At 39.0% G+C, this 21731-nt stretch overlaps 1 protein-coding gene across 6 annotated transcripts in view; it reads right to left on the bottom strand.

Annotated features, from left to right (window-relative positions):
• LARP4 (La ribonucleoprotein 4) overlaps window positions 1–18574 on the bottom strand; it is a 71763-nt gene extending 53189 nt beyond the window's left edge. For 4 of the 6 annotated variants that reach the window (XM_006052619.4, XM_025284148.3, XM_025284149.3 and 1 more), the window contains exon 1: window positions 18388–18565. In XM_006052619.4, the coding sequence (XP_006052681.2) occupies window positions 18388–18405 (18 nt within the window). In that variant the 5' untranslated portion in view covers window positions 18406–18565. Of the gene's footprint in view, window positions 1–6836; window positions 6886–18387 lie in introns of all 6 variants that reach the window. The other 2 variants (XM_006052621.4, XM_006052622.4) reach the window with 2 other exon arrangements.
• Window positions 18575–21731: the final 3157 nt, after the last annotated feature.

The following is a 21731-nucleotide window of genomic DNA, read 5'->3' as shown; positions in this document are numbered from 1 at the left end:
GGGGGTATTAATACATCACAAAAAATTGCTATCTATTAAACCATGACACGTCAAATATTGTATTGATAAATTGTGAAAAATATCAAAATGGAAAGTGATTTCACACAATGGAATAGAAAAAACATCTCCACCACAGTAACAAAAGCAAACATGTTAAGCAATTCTCTGGGCTAGGCGTTATACTGAACACATCTATGAACTCACTGACTTCTGAAGACAATCCGTTAAGTACTGATATTTCCCTCTTACATGTTATCCTATTATATGAGAAATAACATATCCAACTAAAGAAATACAGAGATTAAGTATGGAGTCTGTATTAACCTACAATGATTACAAGTCACAGATTATTACAATTGTAAAAAACCACATAAACATGTGGACATGGGCTAGGAGGAAACACGATCTGCTACAAAAACTAGATCGGGGTATTTTTCCTTCATAAAGCATTTCATTAATAAATCATTCACAGGACTTCTCTGGTGGTTAAGGCTCTGCGCTCCTAGTGCAGGGGCCTGAGTTCAATCCCTGGTTGGGGAGCTAGATTCTACATGCCACAACTAAAGACCCCACATGCTGCAGTGAGGATCAAAGATCCCAAGTGCCTCAACTAAGACCTGGAGCAAATACATAATAAATTAAAAAAAAAAAAAAAAAATCAAAGCATTCACTAAAATGTTGCCTTGTTGATGTTTGACAGCAAACAACAAAATTCTATAAAGCAATTATTCTTCAATTGAAAAATAATTTAAAAAAAAATGCTGCCTTAAGTCTAAGTCATAAAAAATATGAAACTGAAAAAGATTTATTACATCCATTAAGGATTTTTCAAATCAGAGCATAAATGTCAGTGGGGAATTCCCTGCTAGTGCATTATCATCAAAGATAATTTTGTGCCCTTTGTGCCTGCATATATGTAACATATACTCAATGTTTATTTAAATTTCTATAAGTTTTGACCAATTATCTTTGATCATCATTCTTTTTTTGCATTTCAGACATTTCTTCTGGATCATTTTCCTTCTTCCCCAAGAACATCATTCAGAACTTTTTTTTTTAGTAAACTCTCCAGTTGTGGTTTCTCAAAAAATACCTTTATTTCTATCTTCTACTTTTGCTGTATACAGAAATCTCTCTAGGCACATAATTCCTCTTCCGCACATTAAAGACTAGGGATCAAACCCAGGGCTGCTGTATTGGGAGCATGGAGTCTTAGCCACTGCCCCACTGCCTTGTTTTGCACTAGTGACGGATTAGAATTCAGTCACTAGTCTAGCTGTCATTCCTAATCTCTCTTTCAACTCTGGTGCTTAACCCTTGTCAATGGTGTTTTGCAATCATAAGCCTAAGTGTGGAATTCTTTATTATTCTACTTGGAGTTCACTGAACTCTTTGAAATCTGATGCATCTTTCATCAATTCTGCACAATGTTTAGTCATTTACCTCTTCAAATTTGCTCTCCACCAACTTCTCTATTACTTCCTCTGGAATGCCGATAAAATATTCTATACCTTCTAATCCTGTATCCCACCTCTCTTTGTATCAATCTTTCTTTCTTATTTCCCACATCTTTGTCTTCCTGAGAGATTATATTCTGAGCAATTTGAGATTTTTCTTCCAGTTCATCAATTCTCTCTTCAGCTGATTCTAAGATGCATTCAACTTGTACAGTAAGTCTCTAAGTTCCTTCTACATTTTCATTTCAGAAGTTCCTTTTGGTTCTTTCCTCAAATCTATCCGATCAATGTTTTGTTTTCTGACCATCCTTTCAGTGTGTGTGTGCACTCAGCTGCTCAATTGTGTCCAATTCTTTGCAATCCCATGGACTGTAGCTATCTCCTCTGTCCACAGAATTTTCCAGACAAGAATGATGGAGTGGGTGGCCATCTTCTCCTCCAATCCTTTCAGTACCTTCCTTCTTCTTCTGGCCATCCCACCACAACCAGATTGAACCCGGGCCTGTTGCAGTGAAAGCTCAGAGTCCTAATCACTGACCACCAGGGAATTTCCAGTAGCTTCCTTCTTTTAAACATTCTAATTATATAGTCTGTATCTGATCATTCCAGTATGTGTAATATCCAAAATCAAAGGGTTTGAGTTTCTGCTGAGATCTGTTTTTTTTAATGCTAAACCATGTTCATTAAGACTTATGTGTTTTATGATTTTGTTCCGCACACTCGTTTTTCTTGAAACTTTATTTATGGGAATTTTAAAGGTTGTTTAAAATGTGCTCTTCAGGAGAGGATTTGTTTTCTTTCTGTTGGATGATTACACAGTAAGACTATCAATCTGGTATCACATAAATTGTTCTTTAAAATCTATCTATCTGGCTGTGCTGGGTCTTAGTTGTGCCAAGTGGAAGCCAGTCACCTGACCAGGGATCTAACCCAGGGCCCCTGTATTGGGATCATGGAGTCTTAGCCACTGGACCATGGGGGGAGTTCCCATGACTTAACGTTTTCAATATGGGTTTTTGGAGAACAACAAGTAGTGGGAATTTCAGCCCCACCTTGCATCAAAGAGGATTTGTGGTTAATATAAGACCCCTCTTTCCACCAACCCAGAGCCAAGACTAAAGCTGACCAGTTTTCTTTTTCTCTGATAAAGCTTGTTTTTTCCCTTAGGGTGCTGTGTGCTTCAGTGAAAGATCCTGTGTGGCACAGGTAAGACCCAATGCAGCCAAACAAACTGGACATAGCAACCCACTCCAGTATTCTTGCCTGGAGAAGTCCATAGACGAGCCTGGTGGGCTACAGTCCATGGGGTTGCCGAGTCAGACAGAACTGAGCACGCACATCAGCATAACACAACCATGCCTGCAGGCTTGGGGTAGACAGGGTCAGATATAATTAAGTTTGAAGTTTCAGAGCTTCCCAGGTGGCACTAGTGGTAAAGAATCCATTTGCCAATGCAAGAGACTTGGGTTCATTCCCTAGTCCAGGAAGGTCCCACAAGCCAAGGGGCAACTAAACCCATGTCCCACAACTACTGAGCCCATGGTCTAGAGCCTGCAAGCCGCAACTACCAAAGCCACTGCGATGAGAAGCTGGCACCACAGCGAATAACAGGCCCCATTCACCGCAACTAGAAAAAGCCTGTGTACAGCAACCAAGACTCAGAACAGCCAAAAATAAATTAAAAAAAAAAAAAAAAAAAAAAAAAAACACAGAGAGAAGAAGAAAGTACTAATATTGGTACTTTACAGCTAAATTGAAGAGGAATTCCAACAATTAAAAGTCACCTATGGTATAACAGACAAAAATTAACTTTACTCTGCCACCTAGTAATTATGCAGTCACTGATCTCAGCTTTCTTGTTTTAAGAAATGTAATGGCTACGCTACCAAAACTCCTTATAGTTTTTGCAAACCTTGGACACCTAACTTTGTCTTGGTCACTACTTCTCTTTCCCTCTTGTTATTTGTACATACTTCTAATTTGTTACCACTGTAATAGTTTATTAAGTGTTTTTTACAACAAGGCAGTGGACTCAATCAAAAAAGGTAGAAGCTGGGTCATCTACTATTTCAGCTATTAAAACAAACCAGGCTGAGAGCAGACCTTCAATTGTCTATTTGAATGGAATAGTAGAGACACAGTTGCAAAAAAAAGAAATTAATGTTTAGACACAACTTCTGATGTGACAGAAAATCAGAGTTGATACAATCTTCCTTTTTCTCATATGCGTGTTTAAAATAGAAGCCTGTTTAAAATTGGAGTGCTTCTTGGCTTATGATTTCAGGCCTGACAAAGGCTTTCACAGTAAACATCAAAACCAGTAACAAAATGTCAAACCTAGCAAGGGAGCAAAAGGATCTTTGAAGTAGCACCAAAGATAAATAACCAAAGCAACATCTTAGCTTAGAGATGTTAATTGACAGCTGTTTCATATCATAATTAGCTCAGAGAAAAGAACAATGAATTTCTTTACAGTACCACCAGCTAGCCCCAACAGGACAGGTACACAGATAATTTTTAAAAACCTCTATGGAGGGCTTCCCTGGTGGCTCAGTGGTAAAGAATCCGCCTACTAATGCAGGAGGACATTGGTTCGATCCCTGATCTGGGAAGATCCCACGTGTCACAGAGCAGCTAGGCCTATGTGCCACAGCTACTGAGCCTGTAGAGGCACAACTACTGAGCCCACGTGCCACAGCTACTGAAGTCTGAGTGCCCTCGAGTCTGTGCTCTGCAACAAGAGGAGCCACCGCAAGGAGAAGCAAATGCACCGCAACTAGAGAAAAGCCCGCGCAGCAACAAAGGTCCAGCACAGCCATAAATAAATAATAAATAAACAAAAACTATGTTAAAAATAATTCCATGAAACCTTCCTGACAGTTAAGACTGAATACTTCTTCCACAGCAAGCAGTATAGGTTCAATCTCTGGCCCAGGAACTAAGATCCCACATGCCTTGTAGCAGGGCCAAAACAAAGAACAAAATCTCTAATTCCCTGGTAGTCCAGTAGTTGGAACTCTGTGCTTCCCCTGCAAGGGGCACAGGTTCAACGCCTAGTCAGGGAACTGGGATCTCACCAGTTGAATGGTGTGGCAAAAATATCAAAAACAAACAAAATACACCTCTAGGTAGCAATTTTATTTTTCTTTAGGTAGCAATTTTAGAAAGCAAGTCATCTTTACATTTGCCCCTATGCAGAATGCAAACAGAGCATGCTTATTAGTATTCAGAATCCACTATGGATAAATTAGACAGCAAAGTAATTAAAAGGTAGTGTCACTGTCATTAGAAAGGCTGAAAAATTAGATGCAAAGGTAATCTCACTCAATGTTGCTGAAGTGGCCTGATGAGGAAATCACTATCCATGCCACCACCAAGTGGTAAATGCCAAAAGTCAAATCCATTACAACTTCTATTATTACCAATACCAATGTTACTTCTCCATCAGGAACTCAACCTTGCAACTATTAGCTCTACTTAAAGCTGCCCACCTCTACTGCCACTCCTGACTACAAAATGGAAGTTAAGAATAGAACCCTCATTTCCCTACACTATATATATTTTCAAGTAGAAGACACCTGTAGGTGTGGTCTGACTAGCAGCTCTTAGTAACATGCCTGCATCCATCTAGGTATAAGGGAATCCTGGAATTTGAGTTTTGACTAGTACGTTCACTGGAGAGGCCTAACTCATTATGTAGGCCTTTCTGCAAATATAGAAAGCTATTCAAGAACTGGGAGACCCCAAATATGACAGAGAGATTAAGACTAATATTTAACATACAAGATATTAATATATTGTCCCATATATACTTATTTATAAATAAATACACAATATTGGGGAACTATGATTTTAAAAACTTACCTTTTACTTACTGATGAGATGTACTAGTTCATTAAGCATTTAATAATCACTCAAAATAATTAACTAGATGCCTTTCAGCAATATACTACCCATAAATCTGATGTCTCCCTTGCTAATGGTGCCAAGAATAACCAAAGTGTGAGGTCTATGGCATACAGACGGCAGTACACCTGGGCATATTTATATTTTTCACCAGCCTAGTTTAACAGTACACTCGAAAAGCCATTAATGTACACAAGAAGACATATATAAGAATGTATATTGCAACATTGATCCCATTTAGTGAAAGACTGAAAACCACCTAAATGTCCATCTCTAGACAAATGGTTAAATAAAACGCAATATATTTCATAACACAGAATACTATAAGAAAAAATTCAAGTTGCAAAACAATAAGCATTTTTAAATTTATATTAACAAACACATAAAATCATTGTACAGATAAGCATATTAGTATGTAAAAAACAGAAAAGGTCTGGAAGGTTACTATTAACTGCAAACTAGTAAAAGATCTGCCAAACACGGAAGGTGTACTAAAACAAGCGGGAATAATCATCACAAAATGTGAATTTTAGGGAATTCCCTGGTGGTCCACTGGTTAGGCCTGTGTGCTTCCACTGCAGAAGTGCAGGTTTGATCCCTGGTTGGGGATCCTGCATGCCATGCATCAGAGTTTAAAAATATATATATCTGCAACACCTATGTAAAGCATTCTGTCAATACTGATGTGAAAAACTTTTAAAACATTCACCATATGAGCTACCACAGTAAATGTTAGTCTAAGAGCTTCACACCCAAGAATGTTCTTTATAGAATTACTCAACATCAAGAAAATTTGGAAACTGACAATGTCCATCAAAAAAACAAATTGATGTGTCTTTCTATAACAAATAATCTTTAAAATGACACAATAATGAATCTGACAAGTCAGTTAAACAAGAACAAAGACTTATTTTTCCATTTAAATTCTAGATAACCACCTTTGACTCATCTTTTGACTAAGGTTTAACAAAGAACTCCATAAAAATCCTTATCTCTCCCACAGAACTAGAAATAAGCCTGTGAGGCTACACAGTTATATAAAACATCTATTAAAGGATGTAAATTATCTAATTGCATGCTGAAACTATCTGCCAACATACACATATGCAGCACACAAGCACACACATACTCACAAACCACCACAAAAACATTCAAACTGTCAGTTTGTAAAACTAACAGATCAACACCTCTATTTCTAAGCAATACATGTCATTACTGAATAAGCCAAAAGCAGTCTTCATCACTGACCCATCCTATGCTAGTTCCTATCTAGGGAAAGACACAAATGAAAGGAAAAAGGGAAACATCAATTTCTTGGCAAAAGGATACCCTCTGGTCAGAAGAGAGCAGTTTTAAGGTAACAGAACCAAGAGTTAGGAAGAAAATCACCATAAATACGGCAAAACCATCTCTGTGGTCATACACAGATTTGACCACGTATGTTTGGTCAAAACATAGATTTGTTTTACTTACCTATTTACTATCAGAAACAGAAATCCCATGCCACTTAACCCTACAAATGCTGAAAAACAGAAATAAAGTAAATAGAATGATTAAACTTATTTGCCTCAAGGCAGATCAATCACTTAGGTTTAATTTTTACATCTCCAGTATTGAGAGGACCACAAAACTACAAGTACATTTAAAAAAAGAGAATTCCAGCAGTTACAAGTCTGTGCTTCCACAGCTAGGCGGACGGGGTCAATCGCTAGTCAGGGAACTAAGATCCTACAAGTTGCACAGGTGACCAAAAAAAAAAAAAAAAAAGACAAAACAAACACCTGTCATTTCATACAGCATGAAACTTCCAAGTCCTATTAGAATAAGCTTAGGGCATTTTATAAAAAATAAAAAGGAAAACTGGGAAATTTTCACCCTTCTCACAAGGAAGGATAGTTAGCATTTATGAAACACTGAATTCATCTTCATAACAACTACATTAAATTTTATCATCTACATTTTGCAGATACAGAAAAACTTTACCTAAACGTAAGGGAGGCCTGGCGTGCTGCAATTCATGGGGTCATAAAGAGTCGGACACGACTGAGCGACTGATCTGACCTGATCTGAATCTACCCAGGGTTATATAGCTAATAAAGACAGAGCCAGAATGTGAAACTAGGCTGTCAGGAGAGTGCCACTACACCAAGGTGGCTCTTAGCCTCTATACTACAGTGCCTCAGAGAAAACTTTAAGACAAACAGTTACACTAATCAAGGAATACTGCACATCTCCTTACCAAGTCAAACAGTCCCTGGCCCAAAGGCAAGTTAAGAGTGGGTAACAATACAGAAGAAATGGATACAGAAAAAGAGCTACCAGATAAGAACTAGAGTACTCAGGGCAGAAGTCAATTGAGCTCTGCAATGATTTCTATCTTAGGGCCATGGAATAACTAACTTCCAGTTTGAAAAAAAAGAAAAATGGTAGTCTGCGCAATAAAATTTACCCCTTATAACAAAGCACTTATCCTAACTTGAATTATTTCGTCTGCAAGCTCCACAATGGCAGTGACCTCATCTATGGTTTACTCTTCTCTAGCATCCTGAACAGGAGATCAACAATAAAATGTATATGCTATATGCGAGTTTCTTAAACTGTAGTGCTTATAAGAATCATCTAGGGATCTTGAGAAAAAGGAAGATTCTGATTCAGCAGTTCAGAGATAGGGCAGAGAGTTTGTATTCTAACAAGTCCTGGGTAAATAAGTTTGCTGAGGCTCACACTTTGAACAGCAAGGGAACTGGACCATCCTAAGTCATATGCCAAGTTGTCAAAAATCAGGATTCACTTATTCCACACCCAGAAGAAAACCTTAAGTTTATTCATCAACAAAGCTATAACTGCTGGTCCTCCACTATCAGAGGAAAAGATAAGTTCCCTAAATTCTCACTACTTCAGTCAGATGACAGATGATGATTGCTTTAAAAAAAAAAAGAGGCTGCCATAGATTACCCGCTTAATTTTTGGAGTCATGGATTGCTCTAATATATAATCAAACAGACTACTTAAAGAAAGTTCTACTGAGGTTAATGTACCACTTTATTGTTAAAGATTAGGAACCCAACTGATAGGTATTTAGCATTTAAATAATCATCAAAATAAAGAAGGCAATGCCAAAGAATGTTCAAACTACCACACAATTGCACTCATCTCACATGCTAGGAAAGTAACGCTCAAAATTCTCCAAGCAAGGCTTTAACTGTATGTAAACCAAAAACTTTCAGATGTTCAAGCTGGATTTAGAGAGAAACCAAAGATCAAACTGCCAACATCCTCTGGATCATAGAAAAAGCAAGAGAATTCCAGAAAAACATCTACTTCTGCTTCAATGACTACACTAAAGCTTTTGATTGTGTGGATCACATAAACTGTGGAAAATTCTGAAAGAGATGGGAATACTAGACCACCTTACCTGCCTCCTGAGAAACCTGTATGCAGGTCACGAAGCAACAGTTAGACCCAGACATGGAACAGTGGACTGGTTCCACATTAGGAAAGGAGTACGTCAAGGCTGTACACTGTCACTCTGCTTATAAAACTTACATGCAGAGTACATCATGAGAAATGCTGGACTGGATGAAGCACAAGCTGGAATCAAGACTGCTAGGAGAAACACCAATAACCTCAGATAGGCAGATGACACTACTCTTATGGCAGAAAGCAAAGAGGAACTAAAGAGCCTCTTGATGAAAGTGAAAGAGGAGAGTGAAAAAGCTGGCTTAAAACTCAACATTCAAAAAATGAAGATCATGGCATCTGGTCCCATGACTCCATGGCAAATAGATGGGGAAACAATGGAAACAATGACAGACTTTATTTTCTTGGACTCCAAAAATCACTGCAGATGGTGACTGAAGCCATGAAATTAAAAGACACTTACTCCTTGGAAGAAAAGCTATGACCAACCTACACAGCATATTAAATAAAGCAGACACATTACTTTGCCAACAAAGGTCCCTCTAGTCAAAGCTATGGTTTTTCCAGTAGTCGTGTATGGATGTGAGAGTTGGACTATAAAGAAGGCTGAGTGCCAAAGAACTGATGCCTTTGAACTGTGATGCTGGAGAAGACTCTTGAGAGTCCCTTGGACTGCAAGGAGATCAAACCTGTCAATCCTAAAGGAAATCAGTCCTGAATATTCATTGGAAGGACTGATGCTGAAGCTGAAACTCCAATACTTTGGCTACCTGATGTGAAGAGCTGACTCACTAGAAAAGACCCTGGTGCTGGGAAAGATTGAAGGCAGGAGAAAGGAGAGATGACAGAAGACGAGATGATTGGATGGCATCACCAACTCAATGGACATGAGTTTGAGCAAACTCCAGGAGATGGCGAAGGACAGGGAAGCCTGGCGTGCTGCAGTCCATGTGTCTGCAAAGAGTCAGACACAACTGAGCAACTGAACCACAACAAAATACCAAGTCCTTTTACTCCAAATTGGTCATCTTATAAAGCCAACAGCTAATTATACAAATGAGCTCAAAAAACCCTCAAAACTCAAGTATCAAAATAATCCTTTTCAAAAAAGGATAACTTTTAATCTCTAGTGTGTACAGTCAAGTCAGCAAACCATCTGTTATGGAAACCGAAATGAGACTTATCTTTCGTAAGTAATATGTGAAATAAAACTCACATATTTATTGTGTACCAGACACTCAGTGCTTTACTTTGACTGTCAATCCTCTTAACAACTCTTTGAGATAGAGAATAAGTACAATATTATCTCATACTTTAACATTATCCTGAATTTACAGATAAGGAAACTGAGAAGCATGCATTAAACAACCTGTACAAGGTCACACTAGAAAGCTGCCTAACTTGAGCAGGCAGCCTGGCACCAGAGTCCATGTTCTTAACCATTCTTTTATGCAATCTTTCATGTAACTGTATCTTATCATTATTACTCAGTCACTGCCCTCCTATTTTTTTCCTTCCTCCAACTCAAAAGAATAGAATAACCCTATTTCCCTTAGCTAGCTCAACTGTAATTCTCAATGCCTTCAACAACAAACTCTTTGATACCAACCTAGTACACTATCTTGCCTTTTTAATGATATGGGAGAAAAAACTTGCCAACAAGCACACAGTGAGCCTCTAATCTCTTCTGAAAAAAATTATCATACAAACCAGGACATTTTTGAGAATAAAATGGGACAGCTGTTCCAGAAAACAGGTGTACACTATGACTGTTCAGGTCAAAACGGGAGGTATGGCCAATTTTACTTGTTTTGTAGTTTGTAGTATCCAGTGGTATGAAGATACTGCCCAACTCTACACTATATAAACCCTGGATTACTTCTGACTTTTCCGTCCTGACACAGAAAATACTCTTCTCTTTCCTCAATAATATGTAAACCAAACAAAACTTAATTCCACATCCTTGGCTCTCTGCCTATGCTCATACCATACTCCTAGTAATATTCATCTAAAGTATTCCTCTGTCTTTAATTTAGACCCAGTCATCAATATATATATATATATAGAGAGAGAGAGAGAGATTTTCTAAACTAAAAATTGGTTCAAATGTCTCGACAAGGCAATAGACCAGACAGGAAGCGTGAGTATGTAATATTCAAATTTCTTTTCCTTATATTTACTTACACTTACACAGGGTTTCCCTGGTAGCTCAGATAGTACATAATCTGCCCACAGTGCAGGAGACCTGAGTTCAATCCCTGGGTCAGGAAGATCCCCTGGAGAAGGGAATGGCAACCCAATCCAGTATTCTTGCCTGGAGAATTCCATGGACAGAGGAGCATGGTGGGCTGCAGTCCACAGGGTCACAAAGAGTTGGACACGACTGAGCGACTAACACACTATACACTGGAAAAAAAATTTTTTTTCCCAAAAGAGCAAATATAAAGTGTCTATTTGCACTTTATCAATTGTATTTCTTTAAATATTGCCATAAATATTCTTTAAATAAATGAGTCTGTATTTTAGCAGACTGCAGTCTTCATCCTCATTTTAAAGTTTTCTTTGCCCAAGATGGAATGGGGAGGGAGGAGGGAGGAGGGTTCAGGATGGGGAACACATGTATACCTGTGGCGGATTCATTTTGATATTTGGCAAATCTAATACAGTTATGTTAAGTTTAAAAATAAAATAAAATTTAAAATAAAATAAAAAAAAAAAAAAAAAAAAAAAGTATAACCAAAGTATAAAAACTTTAAGGTAATTAACTGCTTTGCCTTACCAAGAATCAGAGCAAATTAGTAACAAGCCTAGGATTAGGTAGAACTCAAAGATATATGTCTCTCTCTCTCTTTTTTTTAATATAAAAATATTTATTTTAATTGGAGGCTAATTACAAGATTGTAGTAGTTTTGCCATACATTGACATGAATCCGCCACAGGTGTACATGTGTTCCCCATCCTGAACCCCCCTCCCACCTCCCTCCCTATCCCATCCCTCTGGGTCATCCCAGTGCACCAGCCTCAAGCATCCTGTATCATGCATTGAACCTGGACTGGCAATACGTTTCATGTATGATATTATACATGTTTCAATGCCATTCTCCCAAACCATCCCACCCTCGCCCTCTCCCACAGAGTCCAAAAGACTGTTCTATACATCTGTGTCTCTTTTGCTGTCTTGCATACAGGGTTATCGTTACCACCTTTCTAAATTCCATATATATGCGTTAGTATATTGATGTTTTTCTTTCTGGCTTACTTCACTCTGTATAATAGGCTCCAGTTTTATTCACCTCATTAGAATTGATTCAAATGTATTCTTTTTAATGGCTGAGTAATACTCCATTAAATCAGTGCTATCATACAGTAGTTTTTGCAATAAACAGTGCTACTATCACATAGTTTAAATAAATTTCCCAAAAATATCAAATATATGAAAGTAAAAATTTCAGTCATTTGGAAGGCCATATCCTGGACAATTTACATAATGACACACTTGCTGTGATGATCAAATGATAATGTCTGTCAAGACCTTACCTAGACTGTATTGCAAACAAGGTTTACTGTATCACATAAACACTATTGCGGCTGCTGCTGATGCTAAGTCGCGTCAGTCATGTCCGACTCTGTGTGACCCCATAGACGGCAGCCCAACAGGCTCCCCCATCCCTGGGATTCTCCAGGCAAGAACACTGGAGTGGGTTGCCATTTCCTCCTCCAATGCATGAAAGTGTAAAGTGAAAGTGAAGCTGCTCAGTCGTGTCCGACCCTCAGTGACCCCATGGACTGCAGCCTTCCAGGCTCCTCCATCCATGGGATTTTCCAGGCAAGAGTACTGGAGTGGGGTGCCATTGCCTTCTCCGATAAACACCATTAACACAACCTAAATAGCAGAAGAATCACTCTCAAACTACAGATAGGAAGTTGCTCAAAAAAAGTTGTCACTTGCCTCGGGTCATAGCTAACATTTGATCCCAGGATTTCAAACCAAAACCCTTACAAAAAATCATAGTGCAAAAGTTTACAACAGAAACTGGAAACCTCCCTCAAGAATGAACTTTAAAGAAAACACAATTTAAGCAAAACGCAGAATATAGGAATGATAAATTAAAATGCTATAAGCACTATCAGAGCTAGAGTCATTTTTCATTTCACTTAAGAATACTCGAAGTGGAAATTAAAAAATCTTTTTTAAGACTTCACAATGACATCTCCATTAGTTTCTCCATTTCCTCTACTTTCTGCTCCTCTGCAATACAGTCACAGACCCCATCTCTAACCACAGGGTCAAAATCTTTTTTTTTAAGCTCCTAGGTATGACACAGTGATAAAGAATCTGCCTGTCAATGCAGATCGAATGATCTGGGTCTCGAATTATCTGGGTCAGAATGATCCTCTAGAGGAGGAAATGGCAACCCACTCCAGTATTCCTGCCTGAAGAATTCCACGGACAAGAGGAACCTAGCGGGCTACAGTCCACGGTGTTGCAAAGAGTCAGACACAACTGACACAACAGACACAACTGCAATCGAGCACACGCGCACACATGCAAAGACCAAAATTATAGATTTGAAACATTCATGTCTAGTACTCAGGATCATTTCCATCAGCTGGAAAGTAATATGGAGCAGAGAGACAGGCTGAACAAATCCAACCGGATAGAAAATAGTTGAATACCAATATTTCTCATTTCTAGTTTTTCACACGTAATTTGAAGCATCTAGAGGCACTTCTACATCTTTATATTCACTTCTGAGCATGCTATTCCACTTTTCACACTATGAAAACAGAAAATAATTTCTACTTCATTTTCAATCCATTACATCTGAACGTATTCCTTTGAAAATGTCTATCCATTTAAAAATTCTGCATCCATAATTTTCCAATAAATATTTCAAAAGCAAATTGTTCAAAAACTTCTCAGCCATTTACTTATTTATTACTTCCTGGCAACCAGTTCACAATTTGTGTAGACATTTTCTTTTTTTCAGTCATTTTTGAAAAAGCATTTTCAGTCGGTGATATCTAATAACTTTTTATAAATACACACCTATTTAAGCTAATAGGGAAAAACTGAGTACTGCTCTGAGGGTAAAAGACACAAAACTATTCATAATTACTGCAATATAAAATTAATTTTTATTATTAAGGCAAATATGTCACTTATTTCAGATTCTAAGGCTAATCTAAAACTTAAAATGTTATCACATAAAAAAGCAGAAAAATTTACAAGTCAGATAAGTTATTTTTAAAAATGTGAAAGGGACATCCCCTGGTGGTCCAGTGGTTAAGAATCTGCCTGCCAATATAGGGGACACAGGCTCAATCCCTGGTGCAGAAGATTCCATGTGCTGCAGAGCAACTAAGCCAGTGGGCCACAACTACTGAGCCTGTGAGAGCTACAGCCCGTGCTCGACAGGAGAAAACACCACAATGAAAGTCCATGCACCGCAACCAGAAAGCAGCCCCCACTCATCACAACTACAGAAAGCCTGCACAGCAATGAAGATCCAGAAATAAATAAATAAAATGCTTTTTAAAATTGTGTAAGATCTGGGGGAAGGGAGAACAGGGATTTACTGCTTAATGTGTACAGAGTTTCAGTCTTGCAAGATGAAGCTTCTGGATAGGGATGGTGGTAGTGGTTGCACAACAATGTAAATATTTGAACTGTATATTAAAAATGGTGAACATGATACATTTTATGTGTACTTTCCATAATTAAAATTATTTTTTAAAAATTATGTGAGAGTATTAAACATCCTTGAGTATTCATTTTTCGGGAAAAACTCAGAGACAGAAATCCAATTAAAACACTGTCAAACAACTAGAGCATACATAATTGGCTGGAAATATTGGAGGGGGAAAATGATCTGAAAAGTGAATAAAACGTTAGCAAACCATAAAAATATGAAAATAACTGCAAACTGTCTCCTCAGTGCTCAAAAATTAAATAACTCAATAATCACCAGAAGAACACTGCACATTGCCGTTTCAAACTTTCGGAATTTTTGTAACCAAGTATTTTGGTGCACTGGAGAAGGCAAGGGCACCCCACTCCAGTACTCTTGCCTGGAAAATCCCATGGATGGAGGAGCCTGGTGGGCTACAGTCCATGGGGTCGCTAAGAGTCGGACACGACTGAGAGACTTCACTTTCACTTTTCACTTTCATGCATTGGAGAAGGAAATGGCAACCCACTCCAGTGTTCTTGCCTGGAGAATCCCAGGGGCGGGGAAGCCTGGAGGGCTGCTGTCTAAGGGGTCGCACAGAGTCGGACACGACTGAAGCAACTTAGCAGCAGCAGCAGCATGTTGGAGCACGTTTAACAATTTGGTATATTATCCAAAAGTTTTTACCTCTACCCAAAAACAGACACTGTATGTGTCTACTTCAGAACAGAGGTGAGATAAAAAACAATAAACTATTGAAGTCTGTATAGCCTTTTGTCTGCAAGATCAAGTTTTTAAAAAGTTACATCTTAAGTATTATTTAAAATAGGATTCCTTGTCTGCCTATAGATTTCTACTGCAGTAAACTGCAATTTGAGGAGGCCATGGCAACCCACTCTAGTATTTTTGCCTGGAGAATCCCTATGGACAGAGGAGCCTGTCAGGCTACAGTTCGTAGCATCGCAAACAGTTGGACACGACTGAGCGACTAAGCACAGCACAGCACAGCACATACTGCAATTCAGAGTTCTAACTCCAGCTTCAATACTCACTGGCTGCATGATCTTGAGCAAGTTTCTTTAATTTCTGTGACTTAGTTTATCTCTAAATGGAGATAATAATGCTACCTACCTCACAGGTAGGTTTGAGTTGATGTATATAAATGTATACATGTAGCAAGACTTAAGAGGCCTGACACACAGTAAGCACAATTTATGTGTACACCACTATTATTATAGTATTATTAATATCCTCTATCCCACTGATTCCAGTTATAAAATAATTAAGCTGGGGTCTCTCCAGAAAAATGCATGCAAATAAAAGATTTTGAACACAACTGCAGAGGACTCATTGATCCTGTATTAGAGAACTCCTATTCAAAGCAACTTAGTTTATAGTCAAGTGGTTATTAATCTCCTTGGACCTTTTCAGTAGTCCAATTAACCTATGAATCTCTTCTCAGAATATTTTTAAGTATATGAAATGTGCAGAACCACAAAATAAATTATAGTTACCAAAATATTTTAGTAATAAATGTGCTTCTTCACTAATGAATTAAACAAGACTTTCTTACATTTAACAAGGAGCAATACACATAAATATTTCATATCTGCAAAATCTGTAATATGAAATGAAAACATTTCTCTCGGTGCATCCATTTGAAATGTCAATAATTTTTAATTTTTTTCAATCCTAGATTTCAATTAGTAGCTAGTGAAAATAAATAGGTAATTATTTTTTTCCCTCAACTAAGTTCTGTGTTTAGGGACCCAGATTAGGAACCCTCGGGTCACTGGAAAGTAAGTGCAAAAATAAGTTTTGGAATCAGTGACTTGTGTTCTAGAAGTCAGACTTCAGACTTTAGTCCTCACATTATTTACACCTGAATGACCTTGGACATCAAACTTCGGCGCTTTAGTTCCCTCATTTAGAATAATTCCTACATCATGAGGTTACAGGGACTGAATATTTAGTTAACAAAATGCCAAAAGGCCAGTGTGTTATATTTTACTGATTTTGATACCATGTAATTAGACTCAAATATTTAGTGCCATTGTTCATTTTCAGGAAAACTCATTATATGTAAAAACAAAAAAATGAAACAATGACAAAAAACTAAAAGCCAAATACTGATTTACAAAGAAAATGATTAATGGAAATATTAGTTATACATAACATTAAGTGAGTCATGATCTGGCATCAAAATGACCTGTATCTAAATCCCAGCTCCACTATTTTAGGTGTACTAAGTTATTTAACCTCTCACCTCAGTTTTCTCATCTGTAGAACACTGCAATGTTGTTTTAGAAATAAGAGAGGTTCAGCTTAAGCTGTCAATAAATGGAGCTATTATTAACGTTCACGTTTTAACAAAGGCAAAGCGATCAATTTGGAACTCAAAAGTTTGTTTTGGAATTCATCTTGATATAACTGAAACTTCACAGTCTTTTGCCGGGTAAACCACATACACTTAAAACCCGCAGCATTTGCTTGGCATAACATTCCTAATACAAACTGGGGCTGTTTAAAATCATATCTGATTTCTTATTCTGCCCAAGGAAATCAGTGAGGATTAGAAAAACAAAACAGACTCAATAACTTAAAATCTCTTCATGATGTACTTGGAATGTTCCAGTGAATGTATCAATGTTTCTAAATGGTAGCTGCCTCTTTAAAATCCAATTATCAGCTACACAGTCGATTAAAAAACAAAACCGTAGAAGCACGTATTTATGTCGGAATATTACGGACTAAGATTCCTCCCTTAGTCTGAAAGAAACCCGCCACAGACTGGCCCTGGTTCCCGACCCATTATACAACCTGTAAATTCCTTCTTTCATTGAAAAGATTCTTTTTATGGGCATAGTTAACAAGTGCCAAGTTGCGAAGTTGCAGCTTTGCTGGTTTGACGTTTTCACAATGCAAGAACAATACGATCTGGAATCTACTCAAAGCATTAGCCAGGCAGTCAGCTGATGCTCATTGCACACAAGAGAAAGACAGAAATAAGAGAAACCGAACCTTGTATTTATGTAAAACAGGTATCCGCTACCTTTAAAACTGAAATAGGCCAACAACAGATGTTCCGGTTAAAGTAACAGAAGTGCTGCAGTCCATAGGGTCGCAAAAAGTCTGACACGACTTTGCGACTGAACAACAAATTGTTAAATAACAATACAAAAAAAAAAAAAAAAAGCTTTGTCCGATCTAGGTTTCGCTCGTTCTTGGAATTTTTCCTGTAAAAGGCTCTTATCCGTTCATAAAACCGGTCCCTCATCACGGAGTCGCTGCCTGAGTTAACTTTTACAAAAGGTCAAAGCGGTGCCTTTCAAGGCTTCCAAATCCTACAGGCTTTCTCCTCCGTTCACAGTAACTCGCTTTCCACCCACAGAACGTTCCAGAGACGAGGGATGGGGACCAAACAAAATCTGGTGGGGGCTGCTAGAAAGAAGCTTTCAACTTTCTTTCCCGAACACTTAGACGGAATTTCACCTTCCTCCCTCGGCGGCCCCACATGTTGCTCGCCTGCTCCCAGAGGGCCGCGCGAGGCCTCGCTTCACCCGGAACGCGCCCACCTGATTACCCTTCTCTCCCCAGACTCCGCCCTCAGCCCCCCCACCCCCAGCTCGCCTCCTTTAGGAGGTCCATATGGGACGTTTTCCCCTTCCTCCGATCCTCACGCCGCACCAGACAAGCCTCGATTCTCCACCTCCGGTTCTCCCCAACCAAGGCACTCGCCCCCCTCACAGCCTCCTAAAGTGCGGCGAGAGCGCAGCGCGGAGCCGCGGGCCTGCACGGCCCAGGTGCTGTGTCAGCCTGTCTGCCGGCTCCGCGCCGTGTACGGCCTGGAAAGTCACATGGCGCTGGGACCGGCCGGCGCCTCCACACTCCAGCTCTCCTCAGAGCACGATGAGGTTCCCAAGTCCACTCACCTCCACGAAGAGCAACATGTCTTCCTCCGCTCGGCCCAATCGTTCTCGCCGACGCGACTCCAACTGGCTTACAGGCCCGAGCCCCAATCGCTAGGATAAGGACACTCGCCTGGCCCCTCCACCCGGCAGCGGACCCGGCTCCTCCCCCGCCGTCAGCCGCTGCGCCCTGACCCGCCCTGTCCCACCTCCCTTGAAACAGCAACTGTTTCCGGCTCTAGAGAACAACTGCTTCCGGGAGAAGAGAAAATCCTCGGCGCGCTCAACTTTTGCACTACCTTTTCCAGCCGCAGTTTGGCCTGTACTATTATCTGACATGGGGGTGGGGGGGGATGGAATCTATCAGAGGAAGGCACCATTCTGTGCCACGGGGGTGTGGAAAATTTTACGGGCACATTTTATCCCTGGCCCATTGAAGGGTTACCGTAATAACTCCGCCGTTTCTCATGGCCCAAGACCTAGATCTGATAAAAAGCCGAGACTGTGCAAAGTGTAATGAAAAATACCCGGCCCTACTGAAAAGGCGATGACTCGCAGAAAAAAAAGAGAAGGGGAAAAAAGCAGCAGTAATGGTAAACATATTAACAGCAACCCGTTCACATTAAAGGCCTGGCACTATTCCAACTATTATATGTGAATTAATCTAAACAATTCAACGCAATAATACTGTTATCCCCATTTTACTGTTGAAGGAGCCCTCTAGGGCTTCCCTTGTAGTTCAGTTGGTAAAGAATCTGCCTGCAGTGCAGGAGACCTAGGTTCAATCCCTGGGTTGAGAAGATCCCCTGGAGAAGGAAATGGCAACCCATTCCAGTATCCTTGCCTGGAAAATCTCATGGACAGAGGAGCCTGGTGGGCTACAGTATGGGGTCGCAAAGAGTCGGGTATGACTGAGCCGCTAACACTTACTGGGAGAGCGGGTTTCCCTAAGACACGCATTCAAAGAACTTTGTTGCCCCACGTTCTCTTGAATCAGGTACCTACATCTTTGCTCAGTATGTTATTTGGTAATATTAATACTTAGTCTGGATAGCCTCTTCATTGATGTCCTGCCATCAATTCAAATGAAATACAATAAAATTTTTAAAATTAATCTTTTAATTAATTTTTTAATTAATCTGTTAGGTGATCCAAATTCTTTATCATCTTTAGCCACACTTACTAGGATTTATCCCTCCCTTAACAGTCCCACTTCTATATCTTAACTCAGACATTTGTCATTTGAAATAATAATATCTTGATTTTTCAATAAATTTTTTCTATTACATTATTTCAAAAAATCTTCCTAAATTGAAGGTTTCATTTTCACCAAACTGCTATTATATCCCATGTAATCTCCCTTGTGTGTATGCATGCTAAGTCGCTTCAGTTGTGTTGGCCTCTGTGTGACTCTATGGACGGTATCCCACCAGATTCCTCTGTCCACTGGATTTCCCAGGCAAGAATACTGGAGTTGGTTGCCATTTCTTCCTCCAGGGGATCTTCCCAACACAAGGATTGAATCCTTGTCTCCTGCATCGCAGGCAGATTCTTTACAGTCTGAGCCACCAGGGAAGTCTAAATTCAAGATTACTTCACTTCAATTAAACCAGTTACTTTCCCCCTGAAGTACAAACTCGGCACTCACCTCCAAAGCCATGGCTCAAGGTATCTTCCCTATCTGGAATGCCTTCATTTGTCAATCAACCTTCTCTCTCCATAAGGTTTTCCCAAAGACTCCGTTCCTCACGGATCTCTTCTTCATGTCCCTTGTTTAGCACTTGAATATTATATTTTAACTTAAATTATTTTTTCTTTTTTTGTTGTTTTTCAGTTTCTTCACTGGTACCCTATCATATATTCTTAACAGTCTAGGATAATGGAAGCCACATAGTAGTATCTCAACAAATGCTCATCAAATTGAAGAGATTTTTTTTTTAATTTGTTTTAAAAAGCCTTCATTGCCAGTTGCTGATGAATTCCATGCTGCATAAAAAATATGAGGGAGAGAGAAAGCACAATAATACTAAATTAGTTTAGCTGACCAGCATGTAGGCTGCTTTGTGAATGCCTACTAGGGTAAGCAATGTAAAGGAATCAAGAGGAATTAAGTTATTAAAGGACCTCATAATTTAATAATATTATCAACAAAGTAATTTAATAGATTAATTGATAATGTCAAGGAATATTGGGTAATGATGGATATTTTAATGAAACCTCACATTTCTAAAAACAAATAATTCTCCTTAATTGTGGCCCTTTCAGAAAACATTATGAACTCCCTTGAATAAATAGACTTAATTGTGACTTACAGGAAAGGAGGGAGTGATATTTCATGGGGAGGGGGAGGAGGGTATAATCTTAACAATAAAAGAAAATGTTCCGGACTTAAGAGAAGTTTCCACAAGGAAAGGAGTTTTAATATTTATTTATCTACTTACTTACTTACTTATTTGGTTGCACTTGGTCTTAGTGGAGGCGTGCGAACTCCTAGCAGCAGCATGTGGGATCTAGTTCCCTGACCAGGGATCTAACCCGAGCCCTCTGCACTGGGAGCACGGAGTCTCAGCCACTGGACCACCAGGGAAGGAGTTTTAAACTATAATGAATGTCCAAATATTTTAGACAGTTTCCATGGAAGTACTGAAAAAGAGTATGCCAAACGTTAGATAAACCTAAAGTACAGGGACTTCCCTGGTGGTCCAGTGGTTAGGAGTCTACCTTCCAATGCAGAGGACACAGGTTCCATTCCTGATTGGAAATAGAATCCCACATGGCACAGGGCAACTAAGTCTGTAGGCTGCAACTATTGAGGCCCTTGTGCACTAGAGCCAGTGCTCTGCAACAAAAGTCTGCATGCTGCATAGGAGAGCTAGCACAGCCAAAAAAGGAAAAAAAGAGACCTAAGGTACAGCATCTGGTTTTGAGAAGTTCAACAACTAGTGGATAGAAACAAATAATAAATAGTTAAACTTCAATAAGTACTATAATACAAAGTTTACAAGATGATTTGGGACCACAGGGGAGGGATAACTTAGACAACAGGGTCTTAAAGATAAGGGAAAATATTTATATATTGCTTGATACTTTTAAAAGACAATTACATTATGATCCCCTGTATCCCTTTCTCCAAAGGACTGAAACAAATTGTTTAAATTTACAAGTTTTTCAACAAGCACTCATAAAGTACTCATAGTTCTCAAAGAGTAATTGGTATACATCTACAATTTGTATAAAATCTAAAACCTACAAAAATGATATTACATAGTTTAGGAACACACCTGCAGTAAAACTATATAAACATAGACTAGACATAAATACATCAGATTTATGCTTGTTATGGCCCTAAATACATCAGATTTATGCTT

The sequence above is a fragment of the Bubalus bubalis genome, chromosome 4 (genome assembly GCF_019923935.1).
Source record: "Bubalus bubalis isolate 160015118507 breed Murrah chromosome 4, NDDB_SH_1, whole genome shotgun sequence".
In the NCBI taxonomy this organism is placed as follows: domain Eukaryota; kingdom Metazoa; phylum Chordata; class Mammalia; order Artiodactyla; family Bovidae; genus Bubalus; species Bubalus bubalis.
The sequence above is the reverse complement of the archived record's forward strand: the minus strand, read 5'-3'. Positions and strand labels throughout refer to the sequence as shown.